This window comes from Meriones unguiculatus, chromosome 8, assembly GCF_030254825.1.
Source record: "Meriones unguiculatus strain TT.TT164.6M chromosome 8, Bangor_MerUng_6.1, whole genome shotgun sequence".
Taxonomy (NCBI): Eukaryota; Metazoa; Chordata; class Mammalia; order Rodentia; family Muridae; genus Meriones; species Meriones unguiculatus.
In genome coordinates this window covers 105,481,754-105,503,584 of record NC_083356.1, presented here as the reverse complement: position 1 = coordinate 105,503,584, position 21,831 = coordinate 105,481,754, and the positions used below count along the sequence as shown (strand labels likewise).

The window sequence follows — 21,831 nt, the reverse complement described above, 5'->3', positions numbered from 1 at the left end:
GGAGCTTTTGGGTGAGTTAGCTTCCGTACATGCACAGACACTTGGATGGTTTGCACAGTAAGCAAGCATTTTCTGCAAGCCAGTTTTGTAATATGAAAGAGTGAAGTGATGCAGCTGGGAGTGTAGCTTAGCTTAGTGGTAGAACTTCACTTGCCTCTCATGCTGGAGGCCCTGTGTTTGATCCCCAGTATCGGTTTCCAAAAAAAAGGGGAGTGGGGCACAGGTGATGGGAAAGCATTAGGAAATGACCAAGGACGGGGGGGGGGAGGGGAAGCGTTTCATTAAATTTGCCCATTTAACTTAGACTGCTGTTACACCCATCTCATTCCTTTGAATTCTGTTATTTTGGGACTTTTGTGTTCACATTAGATTTGTTTTTCACAAGTGGAAAGTTAACTTTGTGCCTGAAAGGTCATGCAGCTTCTGTTTGTAAATATTCCTTATTAGAGGACATTACTCTGGTGAGAAACTATGAGAGGGCAGGTTTTGCTTGAGTATAGTGTAATTAGACTAAACCAGAAGTGGGAGTCAGGAACAGGAAGTAGAGAAAAAGAGAACTTGATATTAGCCATTTTCCTTTAAAATTTCTTACTAGTCCATGGCCAAACCCTCTGTATCTTATCTCTTAATCTAATGTCCTCCAAATCTATACATTTTCCTCCAGGTGCATTAAGACAATCACTGTTCTCCTGGACTTTTGTGATGGACAGCCTTTCTGAACTGTTTCTGATTTCTTTCTGGTTTGTTCTTCACACTGTATCCAGAACGAGACTTTTCAAAATACTTGGCCACACTGACCCCTTCTCAAAGCCCTTCCACGCCCTTAGGGTAAGACAAACCCTTTAATGTGGCCTAAAGTCTGGGCCTGACTCAGCTGCTGCCACCCCACCCACTCCTGCCTGAGCTCTGGCAACCTCTTTTACTGCCAGGTTCTTCTTGCCCCTAGGTCATTGCCAAGTGTCTTTCTCTCTGCCTGTAAAAGCACCTCCCTGCCTTTGGGCCTGTCAGCTAATACTCAGCCTTCAAGTTCCAGTCTGAGCCCCTTCATTTTTACCTCTCACCATAACTGAAATTTCTCCGCACTCTCTCCAACGACCCTCACTTCCAACCATGCACTAAACTTTAGCCTCCTAAAGGAATGATTACCTACTTGGTACTCAGGTAAGCATCAACTTTTAAAACTAATTTCCTCTCAGAGAGAGGGTGGCTAGCTTTAATATTTACCCCACATGCTAATCCATGCTTTTGTTTACCGATAGCTATTATATTTTATCGTGGAATAATTCATATTTATGTAGTAATTATTTATCCCCATTTACTTTTGCTCATTCACCTTAAGCAACTTGCTTGTAACATTTAAATTTTCACAGCAACTTGTGAAGTATATATTATTTTCTCTTTCTCTCTCGTATTTTTAGAAAAAAAGAAAAAAGTGAGAGGTTAGTTCATTCTGTTACTTCCATCTAGAAGGTTCTTGAGATCTCAGAACTAAGACACAGAGCCATGAAAGTCTGATTATGGATCAGTGCTTCCGTCCACGTTTTCTGTAAAGAAAATTAAACAGGACTGCTAAATGAACCACAACTGTAAGAGCACGTCTCCAGTCACTTGTCCACCCTCTCTTTAGACACCTCTAACAGTGTTCACCTTTGGAATAGTATGTTTAGAATGCCCTTTGTCATGTCGTTATTTGGCGCTGTCTGCTGACTTCTCATTACTGCAGGTAAATATTTATCTCTTTCACTCACACATACACCTCTCGCTATTCCTTCCTCAACACTGAAGTCTCATTCTTTATGTGCACCCTAATATTTATTTATTATAATTATGTAGATATTGCTCACTACAAATCCAAACCAGCCTTTGGAGGTTGTTTTGTTTGGTGTTTGAAACAGAGTCTAATATATAAGCCAAGGGTGGCCTAGCACTCACTGTGTAGTCCAGGATTTTTCAGTATTCCCTTTCCTCGGGCTTCTGAGGGTTCTGACTGCAATTGTGTACCACCGCACTCAGCCAAGTCTTTAAGTGTCGTTTTGTTGTTGTTGTTGCTTTTTCATTGAGATGGAGTCTTCTTGCTCTATCGGCCAGGTTGGTCTCAACTGCTTCTGACACAAGTAATCTTTATCCTTCATCCTCCAAATAGTTAATACTACCAGCATATGCCGTATGGCTAGCTTAGAGAGTGCTTTTAACTCTGGGGTTAGGAGTTAACCAGTTTAATTACTAGCCCAGTTTTTCCATATATTAGTTGGAACCCGATTTCTTTGTATTCCATAGTTTTCCATAGTCTAAGCATCAGATTATTGTTCCCCTCTATCTACCCTCTGGTTCTGCTTTGAGCCATTACTGTATGTATGGTCCTGCTCTGCGTCCTCTGTTTGTGATGTCCCTCTGATGATATCCCTGAGTTGCTATTTTTCAGATGCTGTGAACCTTCCTACTTATTCCCTCTATTGTTCTGTGTAATACAGCTTCCTGGGAAATGGTTTGTGGAGTTGAGAAAGTCATTATGTAATACTGCATTATGAAAATCATTACTACCTTCACACATTTTCTTCAGGGTTTATTTTTATTGCAACTCTTTTCATGACAGTCACCATTCTTAAAAATAGCCTACAGTAAGTTTTTCTGTAATTGTCACTATGACACAATTTTCCTTCTAGAACTGAGTTCGTTAGTGAGTTCCTTTCACCAAGCTGAGAGTCATCCTCAGCTCAGACTGACTCTCTCAGACTCCTTGTCAACTGATTGTCTGAGTTCAACTCAAATCCCTTACCAAATCTCCATTCCTCTTTTATTCATCTCTTGCTCAAATTATTTTTAATAATCCCATAACTGCCTCTACTCTCCTATTTGACCTCCTCTTTCTCCAAAAATAATTTATATCCGGTAGAATTTTCAAGGCTAATCATTTTAACTTTCAGTTTTCCTTATCATACTGCATAAAATCCACCAGGGCCTCACCCATTGCTTGAGGAATTAAATTTATATCCTACTGGATTACAGTTCCATCCCTACCCTGCTCAGAAGTTGGCATTCAACACAGAGATACTCAGCCTCACTCTATGACAATGGCCTGCACGTGGTCTTAAGGAAAATGACCCTGTGGGAGGTCAGCTGTTGGAGGAACAGTTAAGTTCTAGCCTGAGACTGGTTAACGTCCAACATAAACTTGTAACGAAGGAAGCTTCTGATTGCTTAACCACCAGGAGAGGGTAATGCAGGGATACCAGAGATAATTGGAGCAGTCGGAGCTATATTATGTTTCATATTAGGCACCTTTGCACCTGATCTTAAAAATGCTATGAATGATTTGAAGTATTGGATTTGATTATGTAACAGCTCGGTCGGTCAAACTAGGGAAGGGCTAATGGGAAAACTTACTAGGTAGAAATTCAGGTCTTGTAGGATTTTCAGAGCAAGAGTCAGCAAAGTTCAGCCCCTGGGCCAAATTTGTTGCACGGACTGGTTTTGAACAAAAAACAAACATAATCCAACAAAACAAAACAAAAAAGAAAACCAAATAAACAAACCAGTTTAGTATGAACACAGATATACCTACTCATTTATGCATTTTTAACTCTCTCTCCTCTCCTCCTGTCCTCTCCTTTCCCCTTCTCGCCTCTCCTCTCCTCCCCTCCCTCCCCCTCCCCACCTCTCCCCTCCCCTCCTCTCTTCTCTCTCCTCCCCTCCCCTCTCTCCTCTCCTTTCCTCTCCTCCCTTCACTCTTCCCTCCCCTTCTCCTCCTCTCCTTCCCTCCCCTCTCTTCTCCTCCCCTCTCCTCTCCTCCTCTCTCCTCCCCTTCTCTCACCTTTCCTCCCCTCTCCTCCTCTCTCCTCCCCTTCTCTCTCCTCTTCTCCCTTCTCCTCTCCTCTCTCCTCTCTCTCTCTCTCTCTCTCTCTCTCTCTCTCTCTCTCTCTCTCGAAGTTACAATATGACCCTCTCCTCCTCTCTCTCCTCCTCTCTCTCCACCTCTCTCTCCTCCTCTCTTTCCTCTCTCTCTCTCATTGAGAAGTTACAATAGAGGTCATACAGTCTTCAACCCAAAAGAAAGGAAGTGAGCTGGGGAGGAAGGGATTGACTAGGAAAAGTTTACATCCACTCCTACAGGCTGGTGGGCACTGAGAGGTGTAGCATGAGGTCTAGGAAGGAGTGGAGGGTATGGTCGTAGAATGATGAAAGTAGCTGAACAACAAGTCTTACTGTTAAACCTCTTGGGCCTTCAAAGGAAGAATGAATGGACCGAAATGACCTTTTGCTTAGGAGCCTTTCTACCCCTGCATAAATGAAATGGCTGATTCCCTCTCTGCGTTACCAGGCGCATCTTGGAGCATCTTGGACACTCACCGGTGCAGCTGCATTCCATAGGGTCAGTCAACATTCCTTCCCCAAGGTGGTGTGAAATGCGCCCACAAGCTCTGCACCTGGGACAAAGGGGTGTGCTGTTGCCCCTTTTTGGTCACTGAGATCAGCTTCCTGATTTCAGTGGAGTCGGTGCAGCAGAAACAAGGAGGCAATAACGACACAAGTAGATTCACCTTCCATAGTGGAAGGCGGGGTGTAGAGACATCAGAAAGCATTGTCCTCCATGTCACCTCCAGTAGCTGAGATGTTTTATGTTTTTGGCAGATTTCTCGAGGTCATGAGCAAATGAAGCAGATGGGCAAGGTTTGCTTTTCAGAACTGAGAGTTATAGTTCCAGCCATTTTCCAAACCTGAGTCAGTTCATAGGCCCAGAGTTCTTCCCCAGCTGGACCAACAGCCCTTTACTAGAGAGTATTCTTTGGAGAAGAGAAGTTACCTGGACTTCTGCACCAATTCCTAGAAGCGGAAACTATCAAGTTAGCAACTTAGCTGGTCAAGTAACAGATGGAGTTCCACTTATGTTAGGCTTAGCTTCCTCAGGATTCCTCCTCCTCTGAATGGGGGTGAGGGCAGGCAAGCCTTTTGGGTGACACTTTCCCAAACCATATCACTGTGTCTTCAGCCCATACCTAGGACTTCTTGGGGGGGAGGTTCTTAGATAGAGAGAAAAAATAAAACCTCAAACCTGATTTACAGATGAGTTTGCAGTGACCTATAGCACTGAAAAAGAGCCTTTGTGTAATTTAGGCCTTCCATTGTTAGTTGTCAAATATGCCAAAAAAAAAAAAGTTAATTTTTCTTATAAGTAAGAATTTTATTTGTCCACTGTGTTTAGGATGAGAGGATGAGAGGTGGCTGGGACTATAGATCTTTATTAATTGACTGGAGGTTACTAATGGTTTTATATGGTCAGTGCCTGGAAAGACTTGAGCCTTGAAGACTAGTATTGCTGGTGAGGATATGTATTTAAGCCTTTCCGAAGGGGCAGAACCCTGAAAAGGTTTGTCTCACCTAAATCCACCAAAAGACTTTGACTTCAAGAGAAAGCTTTTAATGGTCACGGGGATAAAATGACACTCCCGTGGACGCCAGCCAGCAGCCCTCTCCGAGTGCCTCTCCCGTGGCTGTGAATCGTGGGCCCGGTGTACAGGAATTGCGCTTGTGCACACATGGGCTTTCCAGCGTGGCTGCAGCACCAGATCTACTGCGGTGCTCCTAATCTACAGAGACCAACAGCGAGCCCTGTAGTGGACGGGGAAGGCTGGATAGTGGAAAGGACAGCCTTCACACCTTACCAGTTTGCTGTCCGTGTGCTTCGGTTCCTAGCCTGGTCGGACATGTTGGAGCAGACCCTCCTAAGCGTTTCTCCTGCGCCAAATGGCACAGTGCTCGTCCCTGTCGGTAAAGTGCTTCAAGAACACTGAGGATAACAGGGGCTTCCCTTCCGGGCTTCAGGCCTCTTAATGAACACACTTGTTCCATTGCTAAACTCTGGACATGGCTTTCTCCAGTGTTAGGTCGCTACAGGGAACAGCTTTTCTAGAGTTGGCTTCTCCCCATTCCATCCTTTTTCCGGAACTTGACTATGTCCTTCCAGCCTAAGTCTCTGCTCCCCAGACTTACACAGGGATTTGAAACAATTGGCCCTTTGTGGAAGCAGCTCTCTACCCTTTGTCCCAGGCATCCAGCACAAAAGACATCTTGGCCTCAGCTGCACATTTAAAAAAAATAAATAAGTAAAAGGGCACTTGACTTCAGAAGCCAGTACTGTTCCTCAGCACCTAGCCAGTCCTGGAAACTTTTTCCTTTTCCTTTGTGAACAGCCTAATCCAGGATGCCCAAAGGCAGGTTCCTGCAAATCTCAGGACTGTTGCCCGTCTCTGTTAAGTCTATCACTGTACCCACCTGGCCCCTAGTATTCTCTTACCAAATGCTCTTGAGCAGTCAGTCCTGTTGCTGCACCCTTAATATGTCTCTCTTCTGGTACCTGCCTCTGTTGCTGTCGCCTTTGCTGGCTGGTTTTCCTAATACATAAGATTGCTTATTATCATCCCTCAGAATCGTCAGCCCCTAAAATAATAAGAAAGGAGTGAGTTCCAGATTCCCTAGAAGAAGTTCAGACTCTCTGTGACCCTGTCTCTACCTGGCGTCGCTGTCTCATCTGCCGTTTCCCACCTGTGCTTCCCTCATATCTGTCCTTGGCCAGGCCATGGCCTTTCTTACTTCTAAGCCTCAGATAAGCCATTCTAGCTCTCATCTGTCCGCCTTGTCAACCCCCCAAAGATTGACAAGATTCTTCCAAGATTCTGTTCAGCCACATCAGTCATTCCCGAGCACTTTCCCCTGAGACTCCTGTAAATCCTGCTGTCTCCGTGTCCTCATAGCACATGTGCCCCTGTTCTCTCTGCCTGTCGTCTTACCCTGTATTACCTTGACCCCGCTCAGACTGTGTTTCCCGAGGGTGAAGGTTATCTGGAATGTTGTGGCCAAACCTAGAACAATATTTGGCACATAGGAAATTATACAGCTAGATGAAGTTTCTAACGAAAAGTGAAAACCCGCCAGGTCACTCTGTTTGAACATGAAGCTCCTGGAGCTAGAAATGCCCAGATTTATTGGAATCTCACTTTTATAGGCAATCGACATCATCCTTGAGGTATCTATCTTTTGGGGCCAAGGTTAACGTGTTTTTCTTAGTCTAAATTTTATAATAACTTTGGAAAAAATATTGAATAAAGTGTCCAAGCTAGTTTTTACTATTATAAATAGCATTTTCTTTAAATATTTTATAGGGGGGGGGGACAACGGGCAATTTTTCCTTTCTCACCCCTACTGATGATTTGGCTATAAATGATGCATGGCATGGAGTCACATACTGAGCCCTTTCAACGTTACACATTTTATAGCACCGTGAAGAAAATCAACTTCCAGCCTGATTCAGGCTGTCATCAACTCACATTGGCTCACATTAGGCCCTCATGAAGCTGGTGTTCTTTTCTCATGCTTAATTGAAAACAGTCCTTCATCAAGCCAACTTCTTCCTTTTAAACCCTGGAGGCCAGAGACACCTCAAGTAAGGCTTGTTGTGCTGTTAGACGTTTTATTTGTGGGAGCTATTGAAATAACTGCCGAAAACAGTGACTTAGACACTCTCGCTTTTCTTGCTGAGTGATTCCACCATGACTCACAATACTGTCACGTGAGCATATCTGGGAGAGAATGCCAGCTGCCTTGGTGGTAAAGCGGCTTGAGCAGCTTCTTAGCTGGAGTGATGGTTATTCACAAGTTAACGCCCAGTACAAGAAAAGGTCACTGTTGAGGATGTTTTGCAGTCCATGCTAACATTACTTTACTCTCCTATGAATCTGTCCTGTTTATTATCCGCTTAGTGAAGTCCTTTGACTCCTTGGTTCAAGTTAAATCTTAACTATTCAAGTTAAGATTTTTTTTGAGTCTGAAAATATATTTATAATATAGTATTTTGTGTATATCACATAGTAGTTATTGAGAGAGTTAACGAAGTGTGGAGTTTTGTTTTCCCCTGGCAAGGAAGTTTTATTCTAAGCCAGGCGCAGTGGTATATGCCTATAAGTTATCCCAGTACCCAGGGAAGCAGAGGCAGGCAGATCACTGTGAGTTTGAGGCCAGCCTGGTCAACAAAGCAAGTCCAGGATAGCTAAGGCTACGCAGAGAAACCTTGTCTCAAAAAACAAAACAACCACAAAAGATTATTATTCCTTCACTGGCCCAGTAGATGAGAGTCAATTACCATAACTATTTTCTAATTTTCCTGAGGGTAAGATGTCTGTGTATTATTTAAGCTATTAAGAGTGCTTTGCAGTTGATGTGCAGTTGTTGGTTGAAGTAATGAATTGTTCCCTGAGTAAAAGAAAGAATCGCTACTAATACCATCTATCGTCTCTGTTTATAGGTATTACCACTTAAAGAAACCTTTCTACCGGCAAATCTATGATAAAAAGTATAAGTAACAAAGGAAAACATAACTACTATCTGTCAAGTAACAAGCTTTTAATGTCAGAATGGCTCACCTAAAACGACTAGTGAAATTGCACATCAAGAGACACTACCATAAAAAGTTCTGGAAGTTTGGTGCAGTCATCTTTTTCTTTTTAGTGGTTTTGATTTTAATGCAAAGAGAAGTAAGTGTTCAATATTCCAAGGAAGAATCGAAGATGGAGAGAAGCTTGAAGAACAAGAACAAAATGTTTGACTTTATGCTCGAAGCTGTAAACAATATTAAGGATGCAATGCCAAAGATGCAGATCGGAGCGCCGGTCAAGCAGAGCCTCAGTATCCCCGAGAGGCCCTGTTTGCCAGGGTACTACACGGCGGCGGAGTTGAAACCTGTCCTCGACCGCCCACCTCAGGACTCTAACGCCCCGGGGGCCTCCGGCAAGCCCTTCAAGATGCCGCACCTCAGCCCGGAGGAGCAGAAGGAGAAAGAGCGAGGGGAAACGAAGCACTGTTTCAACGCCTTTGCAAGCGACAGGATTTCTTTACACCGTGACCTTGGACCCGACACCCGACCGCCTGAGTAGGTTGAAGAATATTCATTTACTGTTTTGTCAGCAGGGTTATCACGGAAGAGGCACTAACCTGGGCTTATTCCGCAGGCGCTGTGAAGCGGAGCATCAGCCAGTGCTGGTCATTGGGTATCTCCTTTGTTTTTATTTATAATTATTGAGGTGGAGTAGCCGTAGCTCTCACTGGTCTGGCAGTGAAGACGTGAAATGTACCTTCCGAATTAGAAAGCTGAATTCTAGGTTTGATGTTTACTCGGGGAAATTACCCCCCCCCCCCCAATGGCATAATTTCCTTATCTATTTAGGAACATTTGGATGGTTTTTATAGAAAATGTAGGAGGTGAAGGGGTTGTTTTCATTTCTCTGATTTGCTGTGGAGTAGAAATGTTTTCTAAAATGTGCCAAGGTTTTAAAGCTCTCAGGTAGTTTGTTGGTTTGTAAAGTGTGCTGCTCACTTTGTGAGTTCTGCCAAGACATGACTGTATCTCAGTAAGTTCCCTGTTTTGTACACTTTCTTTTAAGAGTGTGTGTTGCCACCACTAACGCTTGCTCAAAAGTTCTGCTGATGCATCCTCCCACCTGTAGAATTAGCCCCCGAGACTACCAAGAGACAGACTTTCCTTATTATTAAGTGCTGTCATTTACATACTTGTCTCGACTGGACAGAATTTTTATCTGTGCCTTTAATTAATCATTTTGCTACCTGTAAAGTGACAAATGCTATGTTTGACTTGCAAAAGGTGAGATGAATTCCGGGACTCTTGAGCCATCCAAGAATTTTTGAGAGCACAAGTGAGGAACTGGTACCTACTGTGTATTTTGTTTTCTGGGTCTAACAGATCACATTTGGCATTGAATAAAAAAACAAAAACAAAACAAACAAACAAACAAAAAACAGACTTTTGTAAATGGGTTTATTCTTTTTCTCAGACTTTTCCAGATCTGTGCTTGTGAGCTCCTGCTCTTGAGCACGTGCATCCCTGCATGCTGAAATTGCAGGCGTGCATCTAAGTAACTCTGTTCTGGCTGATGTGGCTCAGGCCCATTGCTTCAAAGTAAATGTGGGAAGATGCAGTTGCTCTAAGAGATATCCTCCTGTCACAGAGGTCCTCTCATGTGTCAGTAGATTCAGATGCAGGACCTCGTTTTACCAATTCCGGGGGAATTCATGACTGAAAAGCAATCCTCATAAAAACTCATTAAGCATAATTTTTATTCATTGAGATGTCAGTTACTATCAGCTGAAGATGAGTATTTTAATTCTAGCATTAGCAAACTAACAATAGTGTTCAGTAATTTAATTACCAAGGAAGAGAAAATCAGTTGAGCATATTAACAGCAGTTATTTTTGGGGAGATGGAGATCTGCTTCTCAACTGCCTTCTGGATAGCGTTTTGTGTATGTGGGAGGGGTGGGGGAGGGGTTGCTAAAGGCCATTGGATCTTGCTTTGAATATAACCCGTATTAACACAATCTCATTTTCTGAAAAACTCACTGGCATGTTTTTAAGGCTCATCAGTCATGTGGGCCCAGTGTCCCCTAAAGCCAAGCGATGAACAGATTGATAAGTTAAGCAGTTTTTAAATGCAGAATTTTACAAATTACCTTACAGTAAATACAGAGTCTCTGTGGCAGGTTCTTTGATTGCACTATTTTAAGTGATGTGAATTGGTGCTTAGCATAAATTTACTATGTACATTATTTCACAATGATTGCAGTTTATAAAGTCATACTGAGAAATTTTATCACTTCCATTAATGATATAACCAACACTTTGCTGTACCCTTTTGCTATCATTTTTACTAATTCACATAAATGGTTGCCTGTTAGGCAAATAAATCCTAGCTTACTTAAACAGAGGGCAAAGCTTCACGATTAAATTGATAAGGTATTACTCGTATTGTGTGTGTGTATGTGTGTGCAGTTTTGTATGTTACATTTTAATATTATATAACTCTTAATTAATATTGTATTCATTGACTACATAGTAAATAAAGGTATGTAAAATTCTTTAATCCCCAAATTCTCTTCCCTCTATATAATATAAGAAAATACCATGCCATAGAGTTTTTCCAGAAGTCTGACTTCTCATTCATGTTGATTTATAAAACTATTATGTATTAAAATATTAATTTATATTTAGTAATTTATTTCTGTCATTATGATAAAGTGTGCCTGTGTGTATGTGTATGTTTTATTTTTACTCAGTAGTGTATTCAAATTTCATATTACAAAAAGTAACTAGCTGTAATTCTATGCAGCATTCTACCTCCAATAACGCATTTTTTTAATTTTTCTTTATTAATTACACTTTACTCACTTTGTATCCCCCCTGTGGTTCCCTCCCTCCTCCCGTCCCACTCCCTCCCTTCCTCCACCCTCTGCATGCATGCCCCTCCCCAAGTCCACTGATAGGGGAGGACCCCTTTTCCTTCCTACTGATCCTAGTCAATTAGGTCTCATCAGGAGTGGCTGCCTTGTCCTCTTCTGTGGCCTGGTAATGCTGCTTCCCCCTCAGGGGGAGGTAATTAAAGAGCAGGCCAATCAGTTCATGTCAGAGACAGCCCCTGTTCCTATCACAATGGAACCCACTTGGATACTGAACTGCCATATGGGCTACATCTGTGCAGGGGTCTTAGGTTATCTCCATGCATAGTCCTTGGTTGGAATAGCAGTCTCAGGAAAGACCCCTGTGCTCAGATTTTTTGGTTCTGTTGCTCTCCTTATGGAGTTCCTGTCCTCTCCAGATCTTACTGTTTCACACTTCTTTCCTAAGATTCCCTGCACTCTGACCAAAGGTTGCCCATAAGTCTCGGCATCTGCATTGATAGTCTGCAGGGCAGAGCTTTTCAGAGGTCCTCTGTGTCAGGCTCCTGACTTGTTCCCTCTTTTCTCCTTCTTCTGATGTCTAGCCTCTTTGCCTTTCTGGATAGGAATTGAGCATTTTAGCAAGAGTCCTCCTTCTTGATTAGTTTCTTTAGGTGTACAGATTTTAGTAGGTTTATCCTATATTATATGTCTAGATGAGTGAGTATATACTGTGTGCATCCCTCTGCTTCTGGGATAGCTCACTCAGGATGATCTTTTCCAGATCCTACCATTTACCTGCAAATTTCATGATTTCCTTGTTTTTTATTGCTGAGTAATATTCCATTGTGTAGATATACCACAATTTGTGCATCCATTCCTCCACTGAGGGGCATCTGGGCTGTAGTGCATTTTAATTGTCCTCCCCATCTCCCTTCGGCTTTGCTGACATGTCCTCTTCACAGGTTCACAGGTTCCTCCGATCCAATTCCTTTCCTCTTCCATAAACATTCCGCCCTGTTGACCTGCTTTTGGTAAAGAATCCCAAACACCTTGCTACCGTGGAATGGTTGTAAAGGCTTTCCATGACAGCGCTTGATTTGTTCTCGGGCCCAGCTGCCACGCTGGCGATGGTGCACTGGGCCACTCAAAGCAACTGAAGCCTGTTGGGTCTCGTCTCCACAAGCGAATGTTTTACTTCGCTTTGAGTTTGAGCAGCAGTGCTTGTTCGCATACTGTTTTTAATAGTGGAAAAATGGTGTCGTCTGCTGCCGAAATGATACAGCCATGTTACCGCATTTGTGAGACCTTATAGACGCTGTTGCCTGGCCAGCTTATGTTCTGCAGAGATCACACACAGCTAACTTTATGCCCTGGTGTTGTAAAGCCCTCAGTCTTTCCTCACCTCACTCCAAAGGCTGGTGACTGTGGTCATCTTGGCATCTCAAGGGCTGGAGGCTGGGCTGAGTCACTGTCACCCCACTGTCTTAATTATTTTAGAAATAGCATTTGCTTTGAGGAGGACAATGTTACAGGAATGAATTTGGTAACAATCTGTGACTAATGCTTTTAGGCAATTGATGGTGGCACTAATTAGCCAAGTTAGGACCACTTAGGAGTCCTTTCCTTGTGTACATCAATGTAACAGATGGTTATATGTGCAATACTTTATTTTTTTTTAAAGACAGGGTCTCATTATTGTGGCCTTGACTGGCCTGGAATTTACTATGAAGACCAGATTTAGCCCAAGCTCACAGAGATTCACCTGCCTCTGCCATCCAAGTGCTGGTACTTAGGCATGTACCACCATGACTGGGACTGGCCCAGCACGAACCTTTTAACATGAACGTACAGGTGTTTAAATTTCTAAACGTATCCTGTTAAAAGACAACTTGAAGAGGACAGGTCTTAATTGAACAGCAAAGCACATTTTCAGAGTGGTCTCTGTAGCCCAGATGGGTTAGCAGTCCTGAGCATGTGATGGTCCTAAGAACTAGCTTTTAGGGTGAGCTCGTTTCCCATTGAGTCCATATATAAGTAATTTGATTAAAGACCTTGGGAAATACTTAGGAAACACACATCCTAGGCTCACATCTAAGTTAAAATAATTTCTACAAAATTGAGTATTTGCCTAATGAAGTTACTCATTTTAAATCAAAAACAAGAAAAAAGAGTGACTTAAGCAAGAAAACAAAATAGTTTGGTTTTTATTAAACAGTAGTTAGAAAATTTGGTTTTTGTTTGTTGCTTCATTTATAGGTTGTATTTATTTCTAAAATCTGGCTGTTCAGAAAACTCAACTCTTGTCATCCATATCAATGGACATAATTAGGGTGAATGAGCTGCTTGTAGAGCTTTGCTTTAACCTAGTTATATCTATAATCCATTAAGATCATTCCATATAGGAAGAAACCCAGTTGCTGTCATTGGGGGTGAGAATGATTCAATGATGACAATCTTAGCAATGGTGTAGAAATGGCGTCGCAACAGTGAAATAATCAATGAGAGTCATGATTGTTCTCCTACCTCTTTGGCTTTTTTCTAGATGTATTGAGCAAAAATTTAAGCGCTGCCCTCCCCTGCCTACCACCAGTGTTATAATAGTCTTTCACAATGAAGCGTGGTCCACGCTGCTTAGAACTGTCCACAGTGTGCTCTACTCTTCGCCTGCAATACTGCTGAAGGAAATCATTCTGGTGGACGATGCCAGTGTGGATGGTAAGAAAGCATATGCCTATAAGTAAATCCGTGCCATCCTGTCCAGTGTCTGCCTGGCTTATAGCCCGTTAGATCACAGGTTCCTCTGATCTAAGTCCTTTCCTCTTCCATAAACATTCCGCCCTGTTGACCTGCTTTTGGTAGAGAATCCCAAACACCTTGCTACTGTGCTATGTGCTATGGTTGTAGAGGCTCTCCATGACAGCGCGTGATTAATGTTCCTGGGGCCCGCTGTGACGCTGGTGATGGTGCACTGGCCACACAAAGCCACAGGTGGCCCTGTGCGCCACCTCAGAACCTGGAGGGGTGAGATGGCATGTGATGAAGGGCGCAGTTTGGCCCTTGGGGTGCCATATTTGAATATTTGGGTTTGTGGGACGTTCCGGTCAGTTACGCACAACTGTGGTTCTGGATTTGTGGCTTCCACTCTCGAGCCCAGATGTGAGCCTGAGGTAAGCTGTCTGAGCTGGAGCCCCAGCCCTGGTCCTAGCCAGCTGTGTGAAACTGTTAAGTTACTTACTCTCCAGCCTCAGTTTGTCTATTGATAAAATGGAGACAGTGCTGCATCAAATTTAAATGACATCATTACCTTATAAACCACTGAAAAGGAAAAGTACAGTGAGTTTAATTAATATGCTGTTGATGATATGAAACATCGTGTTGTATGACTTAGAACTGTTTTTAAACATGAAGGAATCAATGTAAGTACCATAGTTAATAGGTGATGTTCATAAGTACCTGATGCCACAGTGTCACTCTATTCTGTAGTGTCTGGGCATTTCCCCCCACTGTCATGCCGAAGATCTAACACAGGCCTCATGTATGGCAGGCAACTGCTATACAAATGAAGTATGGCCCCGGGCTTCAAAAAAAAAAATCAGTATTGTTTTTAAAGTTATCTATGTTCTTTAAATGACCGTTTCTACTGAAAATCATAAATCAGATACTGTTAGATATTTTGAATTGGAATCAAAAGCCTTAACAAATATTTTGATTTCTAATTTTTCAAAATCACAATTATTTTAAGTATAACACAGTTTATTTCAGTGATTAAGAAATTTCCTCTTGAGTAAACACGGGTTTGGAGTTATAGTCCCAGGGGCTTAACCCTGACTTTTCCTTGTTTCTTCCTTTGTAAAATGGGTACAACACACCCTCATCAGATCCAAAACATTGTTATTCACACAAGAACAAGACAAAGGCAGGTACCCATTAGGTTACATTTCTTGTGTTCCTATTCCAGATATGGGAATAAGTGGATATAAAATGAAATTGTTAGCCTTTCACATCTGCATACAATTCTAATGTTTCCATGGCTTCCACTTAAACATTGTGATCAAAGTGAGGTTGTATTCTCAATATGGAAAGGCACTGGGCAGAAATGAAAAGAAAGGCTGCCCAATTCAGAAAATGTTGACATGAGTGTGAGACCTAGTCTCTAAGTTAGGAAGTGCTTATAATTGATGTCTTTCTGAATTCAAGTTAGACTCCCCATAAGTGTGATACGGTGTTTGCACACCTGTAACACCAGCTGTTGCCTGGGGCTACAGCAAACAAACAAATAGAAAAAAAAAAAAGCAGAATGGGCTAAGGGAAGGAAGGGGTAGCAGAGTTACACACAATGTAGAACTTTGGATTTCTAATACCCTTTTCTATTACTTTAGCACTTAACTGTAGCTAACTGGTATTTTGCTGCTTAATCCAATTGTGTGGTTCTTTCTGTCTCCTTGGAGAGCAGCCAGTGGGCTTTAAGTCATGCTGGATTAAGATCTGTGTTCCCTATAAGTTTACCTGAGGAAAAGCCAGTAGCGTAGTCTTAGAAGTGGTTTCCTCTCCCCTTTTGATTTTCTGACTCTCTTTTCTTAGGTGGTTTTTACTTTTGCTTGATTGTACCAAGTAGTGAGACAACGGGGCACGGCACATTCACTTCAAGTAGGCATCCCGTCGAAAACCGCATCTTTCTTTAAAAGCTCAAGCAAGCATTCGATTAAAGGACGCAGGAATGGGAGTCTAACCTGTCCACCTTCCTCCTTCTCTAGCCACTCTTTCTGTTATCTTTCCTGTTCACGTTCAAAACAAGCGTAAGGCTTACCTACTTACATTCATCACACCGATTTAAAGTGTAATGTTTCCACGTAACCCTGCGGTTAGCGCCCCCTTTCTGCCTTCAGAAATTCTGTTTGATGAGATAGGCCTTTCCCCAGTGGCTCATCTTGACTTTCCCCACAGTGTCCTTGCACGTCATGCAGCAGTGAGTGTCGTCCAGGAACTTGAGTCGCTCGACTGACCTTGCCCTTTCTCACCACCACGTAAGGGTAGAGAAGGAGAGCCGCTTGGCTGAAGGGCCTGCTCGCTTTCACAGTCACAAGAAGCACCCGACAATAAATTTTATGCTTGAATGCTAGTATAGTTTGTCTCCTTGGATCCGTATGAAATTTATACAGTGAGCACCCATCTGGGAAATATGGCCCTCTCTGCTGTAAGGAGCCTGTAAAAAGCCCTGAGGAGTGGTGTGTGCCTGTGATCCCAGCACTCAGAGGCAGGTACGATAGGCTACGGAGCTCAAAGCTAGGCAAGGATACACATACCTGTGTAGGCATGCACATCTGTGAAGTAAAATCTAGTCTCCAGTGCCAGTTTATTTAGGAAAAGTAGCATGAAGATGTGCATAATCAGGCACCAATAAAATAGTTAAATCCTAGTGGCAGCAAAACCAAAGACAGCATCTTTCAGGGTACTGCCACCTGGTAGGCCCTGTGTTCTCTTGTCCGGGAGTGGGCCATCTCATTCTCACAGCAGTCACCTGTGCTGCTAATTCTGTCATGTCCTCCTTATAGAGAAGGGATCTGAAGTATAGAAAAGGTAGAATAACTTGTCTAAGGCCAATCGGTTAAAAAGAAATGTTCCCCTAACCCAGGATCCCTGATTTGATGTAATTTTGTACTTATGATCTCAAAAAGGAATGTGGGTTGGATAAAATTTAGGGAGTAGATAAGAATTTGAACATATTTCAGATTTTTTTTAAAAAAAAGATTTCCCCATTTTTTTTTTATTTGAGTGTGGGTGTTATACTTGTATGTATGTTTGTATACCACTTACATTCAGTGTTCAAGGAGGCTAGATGATGGTGTCAGATACTCCTTAGAAGTTGTAGACAGTTAAGAGCTAGAATGTGTATTATGGGCACTAAATTCATGCCCCCTGGAAGAACAGCCAATTCTCTTAACCTCTGAGTCATCTCTCCATTCCCCCCCTCCTTTTTTTAAGATTTATTTATTACGTACAATGTTCTGTTTGCATGTGTGCCTACAAGCCAGAAGAGGGCACCAGATCTCATTATAGGTGGTTGTGAGCCACCATGTGGTTGCTGGGAATTGAACTCAGGACCTCTGGAAGCTCAGCCAGTGCTCTCAACCTCTGAGCCATCTCTCCAGCCTATCTCCATCCCCTTTTTAAAAGGGGGGATGCATATTGAAAGGATCTGTAGGAATGTCAATGAATAAATCCACATGGGCACCTTTTTGAAATTTACAAGTCACTTTTATGATTTTTGCAGGTTGACATATTACAATATTGCATGCATTTAGTAGACTATCCCTGCTATCCCTGAGGTACCTTCAGGGAGTTAAGATGTTAAGTCAATAGTCTTCTTCCTGGTCTCATCCCCGTAATGAATGCTTAACCTTTATGCGTCCGCAACACTTTTCTGTTTGTCACTGAAGACACCTAAAAGCTAAAGCCAAACTCTCCTGCACTTGCCTTTGAAAGGTGACAGGAGCAAACATACTCCTCAGGGTGTTACCTTTTCTGTATTTCCCATGTATTTGAGGCTGCGTTCTAGGCCTAACAAGGTCACTTAAACTGAATGTTATAGTAACAAGAATTCAAGAATTTAATGGCAAGCTGTGTTGGTATAAGCCTGTAATCTCATCAACTCTGTAAGCTGAGGCAGGAGGATCACACATTTTATTCTAGGCAAGACCATGTCTGAAACAAACAACAAAACAAAACACCCACCACAACAAAAATGATTTAATGGCAGAAGAGTAGACTGAAGATGCTTAAAAATATGAAGAGCACTTCCTTGATTTGATTCAGTGTTCTTTCATCTGTTGTCTCTGCTTTTGCTTCTTACCTATCTCATCCAGACTCAGATGTTTAGGATCTTAAATTAGGTCTGTTACTATAGCTTTCTCTGTTTTCAACTACCTGATTTGCATGATCCTTTTTAGTTCTGCATTTTATTGGGAAAGAAATCCAGAGAAACCCAAAGTATGCTGATAGTACAAGTGTCCCCAACCTACTACAACTCTGAGCACCCCCTTCCTGCCTTTTTCTTGACCTTTGGGTGTTACACTACTGAACTGTCCTGATGGCCTGGAGTTTCCTGTTACGGTTTTCAAATGTGGGTACCAGTTTAAACATTTGTTGGTTATTTTTCTTTTCAATTACAGTCTTGTTTTTCTGACTCCCATAGTCACTCACTCAGCTCTCTCTCTGAGCTTTCTAAACTCCTGGGGTACGCTCTGTGCAAGCTTCGCACGTAACCCCTGACACACTGCATGTATGTGTGTGAAGTGGACAGAATAAGTGCAAGCTATTACATTAGGTAATACAGGAGTTATGATTTGTATATGTAGTCTCATTTTCCTCAAAGAGTTAGTTATAGGTAATGTAATGCTTTTTTAACTGAATGAGCAAATGAGCAAATGTTGACATGAATTTAGAAGGGTCAGTGGCTGGTGATTTCGTTAGATTTCAGATGTTCTATATGAAAATAAATTTCAATAAAAGTTAATTCTACTTTTTTTTCTTCTTTACAGACTACTTGCACGAAAAACTAGAAGAATATGTAAAACAGTTTTCTATAGTGAAAATAGTCAGACAAAAAGAAAGAAAAGGCCTCATCACGGCTCGGTTGCTAGGGGCGGCAGTAGCAACTGCAGAGACACTCACGTTTTTAGATGCTCACTGTAAGTGCGTGCGTACAGATGGCTCGCAGTGTTCCCTCTGCTCCCCCTCATTTGAAAGTTAATTTTCTCTAGATGTCTCATTGTCTTCTCCTAAACAGCATGTTTAACTGATGCTGCCATGACATCAGCTAGTGGCTCGGCATAGAAGCGTCACGGCTCCTATCTCCCCAGTCTCTATACTACTCGACTCTCCCTGGGGCCAGTTCTTGCTTAGGAATGCCCTGCCCCAGTTGTTCACTCTGCTCAGAGAAAAAGGAAGAGCAAGAGGAATTTTTCCTTGCCATTTCTCATTCCTACCTTTTTATGTATAATTTTATTTTATTTTTTTTATTAATTACACTTTATTCACTTTGTATCCACCCATAAGCTCCTCCTTCCTCACCTCCGGGTCCCACCCTCCCCCCCTTCTTCACACATGCCCCTCCCCAAGTCCACTGATAGGGGAGGTCCTCCTCTCCTTCCTTCTGATCTTCGTCTATTAGATCACATCAAGAGTGGCTGCATTGTCATCTTCTGTAGGAAGTGGGAAATAGTAAGAGCTGGAGAGGACAGGAACCCCACAAAAGGAGAGCAACAGAACTAGAAAATTTGAACACAGGGCTCTTCCCAGAGACTCATACTCCAACTAAGTACCAGGCATGGAGATAACCCAGAACCCCTGCACAGATGTAGCCCATGGCAGTTTAGTGTCCAAGTGGGTTCCAAAGTAATGGGAAGAGGGACTGCCTCTGACGTAATCTGATTGGCCTGCTCTTTGATCACCTCCCCCTGAGGGGGGAGCAGCCTTACCAGGCCACAGAAGAAATTAAACTTTTATCTAAACATGATCAGCACTGTCGTTAAGCTTCGTCTCAATACCATCAAGTTTAACTTTTATAGCTCTTTTTCATTTCCCCTGCTGAAGAGTTGTTGACTCTGTTCTGCCCAGTAAAGGGTATCCTGGTAGCTTCTCCATGAATATTTCAGGATTTGCTAGTTTCATTACTGTTGGGGTGTCTGTGCTTTCAGCAGCATTGTTCTATAGTTTTAGAAAGTCCTTTGGAAACAGTGTGCAATGGTGATAGCAAACTTTGATTCATCCCTGGAACTGTAAGCTTTGAGAGTTTTACTCTTCATATGAATGTTTGACCTTGAACTGCCTGTCTCTTAGGACACACTTCACCCAAGATGTGGCTGAAACATACACTGATTATTAAAGACAGGCTTTTGGATTTGGTTTTCGGTGAGAATGATTGCCTCCGATATTCTCTTAATCTGGCATTTGAAAAATTATTAGAGATCTGGAGGTCCCTTTTCAAAGGAAAAGTCTACTCTCTAGTATTTCTTTTTCTGATCCAAAATTGCAGTAAGGTTTGATTTGAAGTTCTTCCCCTCCTGGGCAATTGTTCTTCTGGGCCGTGACTGCCAAATTTAATTTAAGGAGGGTCTCACCTGTGTGATGTGCTGCGGTGTAGCCCATGACCATGATTTTGCCCATTGTGGGACCTCCCTGCCCCAATCCCACGTCTATCAGGACTACAGCAGCTTCGAATGATTTTTCTCTGGCAACTAAACTCAGACTATTCTAACCTGATGACTTTCTCCTAAGACACAGGAAGAGTAAGCTTTCAACTACTGTGTGTCCAGTGTGGGGAGAAAAACCAAATTTAAACAAGTTAGACTATATTTTAGTGCTAAATACAAATGATATTTTGATTCCTAGCCCTTTCTTTGGGGAAAAGGTTTTCCTTTCAAGGGTGGCAAATTCATTAGTGTCCATCTGCCATTCTAGGAGAAAAAAAAGGTCATCCATCCATCTTTAGAAGAATTTCCCTCATTTTAATTTTCCTTTTTAATCCTGTTCTCTTCACAAGAGCCGTTAAGCTGTCGCTCCTTTTAGAGTTCTGTTGTACAGCATGGTGGCTGTAGTTCACAATGTGCTGTATACATTAAAGTGGCTAAAACCAACCTCATGTATCTCCCTCTCCTGCCATGCACACACACACATGCACACACGCACATGAGGTGATGGATAGATGTCTTAATTAGCTTAATCATAGTAAATGTTCAACAGTGTGTTCATTTGAGTATATGTGTACCAAGACACACTGTGTACTATAAATACATCTCTTTTTTTTGCCTATCACGACCAGTAAAGATGAAAGAAATTACCAATGTTTGATTATTGAAAACACAGATGACCTTTTCCCTTCTACGTTCTCTGCAAGAATTCCATGTAATGTCAAAGAAAGTCCGAGCATTTCCGTCAGGTTGACGGTAGCCTCTGCTCTGTGCAGGTGAGTGCTTCTATGGCTGGTTGGAGCCTTTGCTGGCCAGGATAGCTGAGAACTACACTGCCGTGGTGAGTCCAGACATCGCATCCATAGACCTGAACACATTTGAGTTCAACAAGCCCTCTCCGTATGGAAGCAACCATAACCGTGGAAATTTTGACTGGAGCCTCTCCTTTGGCTGGGAGTCACTTCCTGATCATGAGAAGCAAAGAAGGAAAGATGAAACCTACCCAATTAAGTAAGCCGCCGCTCCCATGCCTCACGTTCCCACTGCAGCACCAAATGCTGCGCACGTTCACAGTCGTCGTTTGTGTGATAACTCTGAACAACAGGAAAAAAACACATTCTGTATAAGGACTTGTAATGTACTAGGGTCTTTGGCGTGACATTACTGAGCAGCCAGTAAGATGAGGCTAATTCTCATGCCTGTCTAATCGTAGTTTGAGAATGTTAAAACAAGTTTAGGAGAAACACAGTAATACGGAAGATGATAATTTTTTTAAAATATTTTCCCTCGAAAACCTTAACTTTGAAGAATTTTTAGTTATTCATTATCTACATAAGATTTTAAATGTAGTATCTCCTTACCTGTAATGTCAACTTGGTTCTTTAAATGGCCTTTTCATCTTGTTTCATTTCTATAAGAAATTA

The 21,831-nt window shown here is 42.3% G+C and overlaps 1 protein-coding gene across 4 annotated transcripts in view; it reads left to right on the top strand.

Moving 5' to 3' along the window:
* The window catches only part of Galnt3 (polypeptide N-acetylgalactosaminyltransferase 3), a 39,002-nt gene that overhangs the window by 6,020 nt on the left and 11,151 nt on the right, over window positions 1-21,831 (top strand). Inside the window, exons 1-6 of one of the 4 annotated variants that reach the window (XM_060390306.1) lie at window positions 3,740-4,369; window positions 7,272-7,438; window positions 8,297-8,920; window positions 13,762-13,934; window positions 18,758-18,907; window positions 21,184-21,418. In XM_060390306.1, coding sequence (XP_060246289.1) covers window positions 8,406-8,920; window positions 13,762-13,934; window positions 18,758-18,907; window positions 21,184-21,418 — 1,073 coding nt within the window. In that variant the 5' untranslated portion in view covers window positions 3,740-4,369; window positions 7,272-7,438; window positions 8,297-8,405. Of the gene's footprint in view, window positions 1-3,734; window positions 4,370-7,271; window positions 7,439-8,296; window positions 8,921-13,761; window positions 13,935-18,757; window positions 18,908-21,183; window positions 21,419-21,831 lie in introns of those variants that run through there. The other 3 variants (XM_021627081.2, XM_021627080.2, XM_060390307.1) reach the window with 3 other exon arrangements.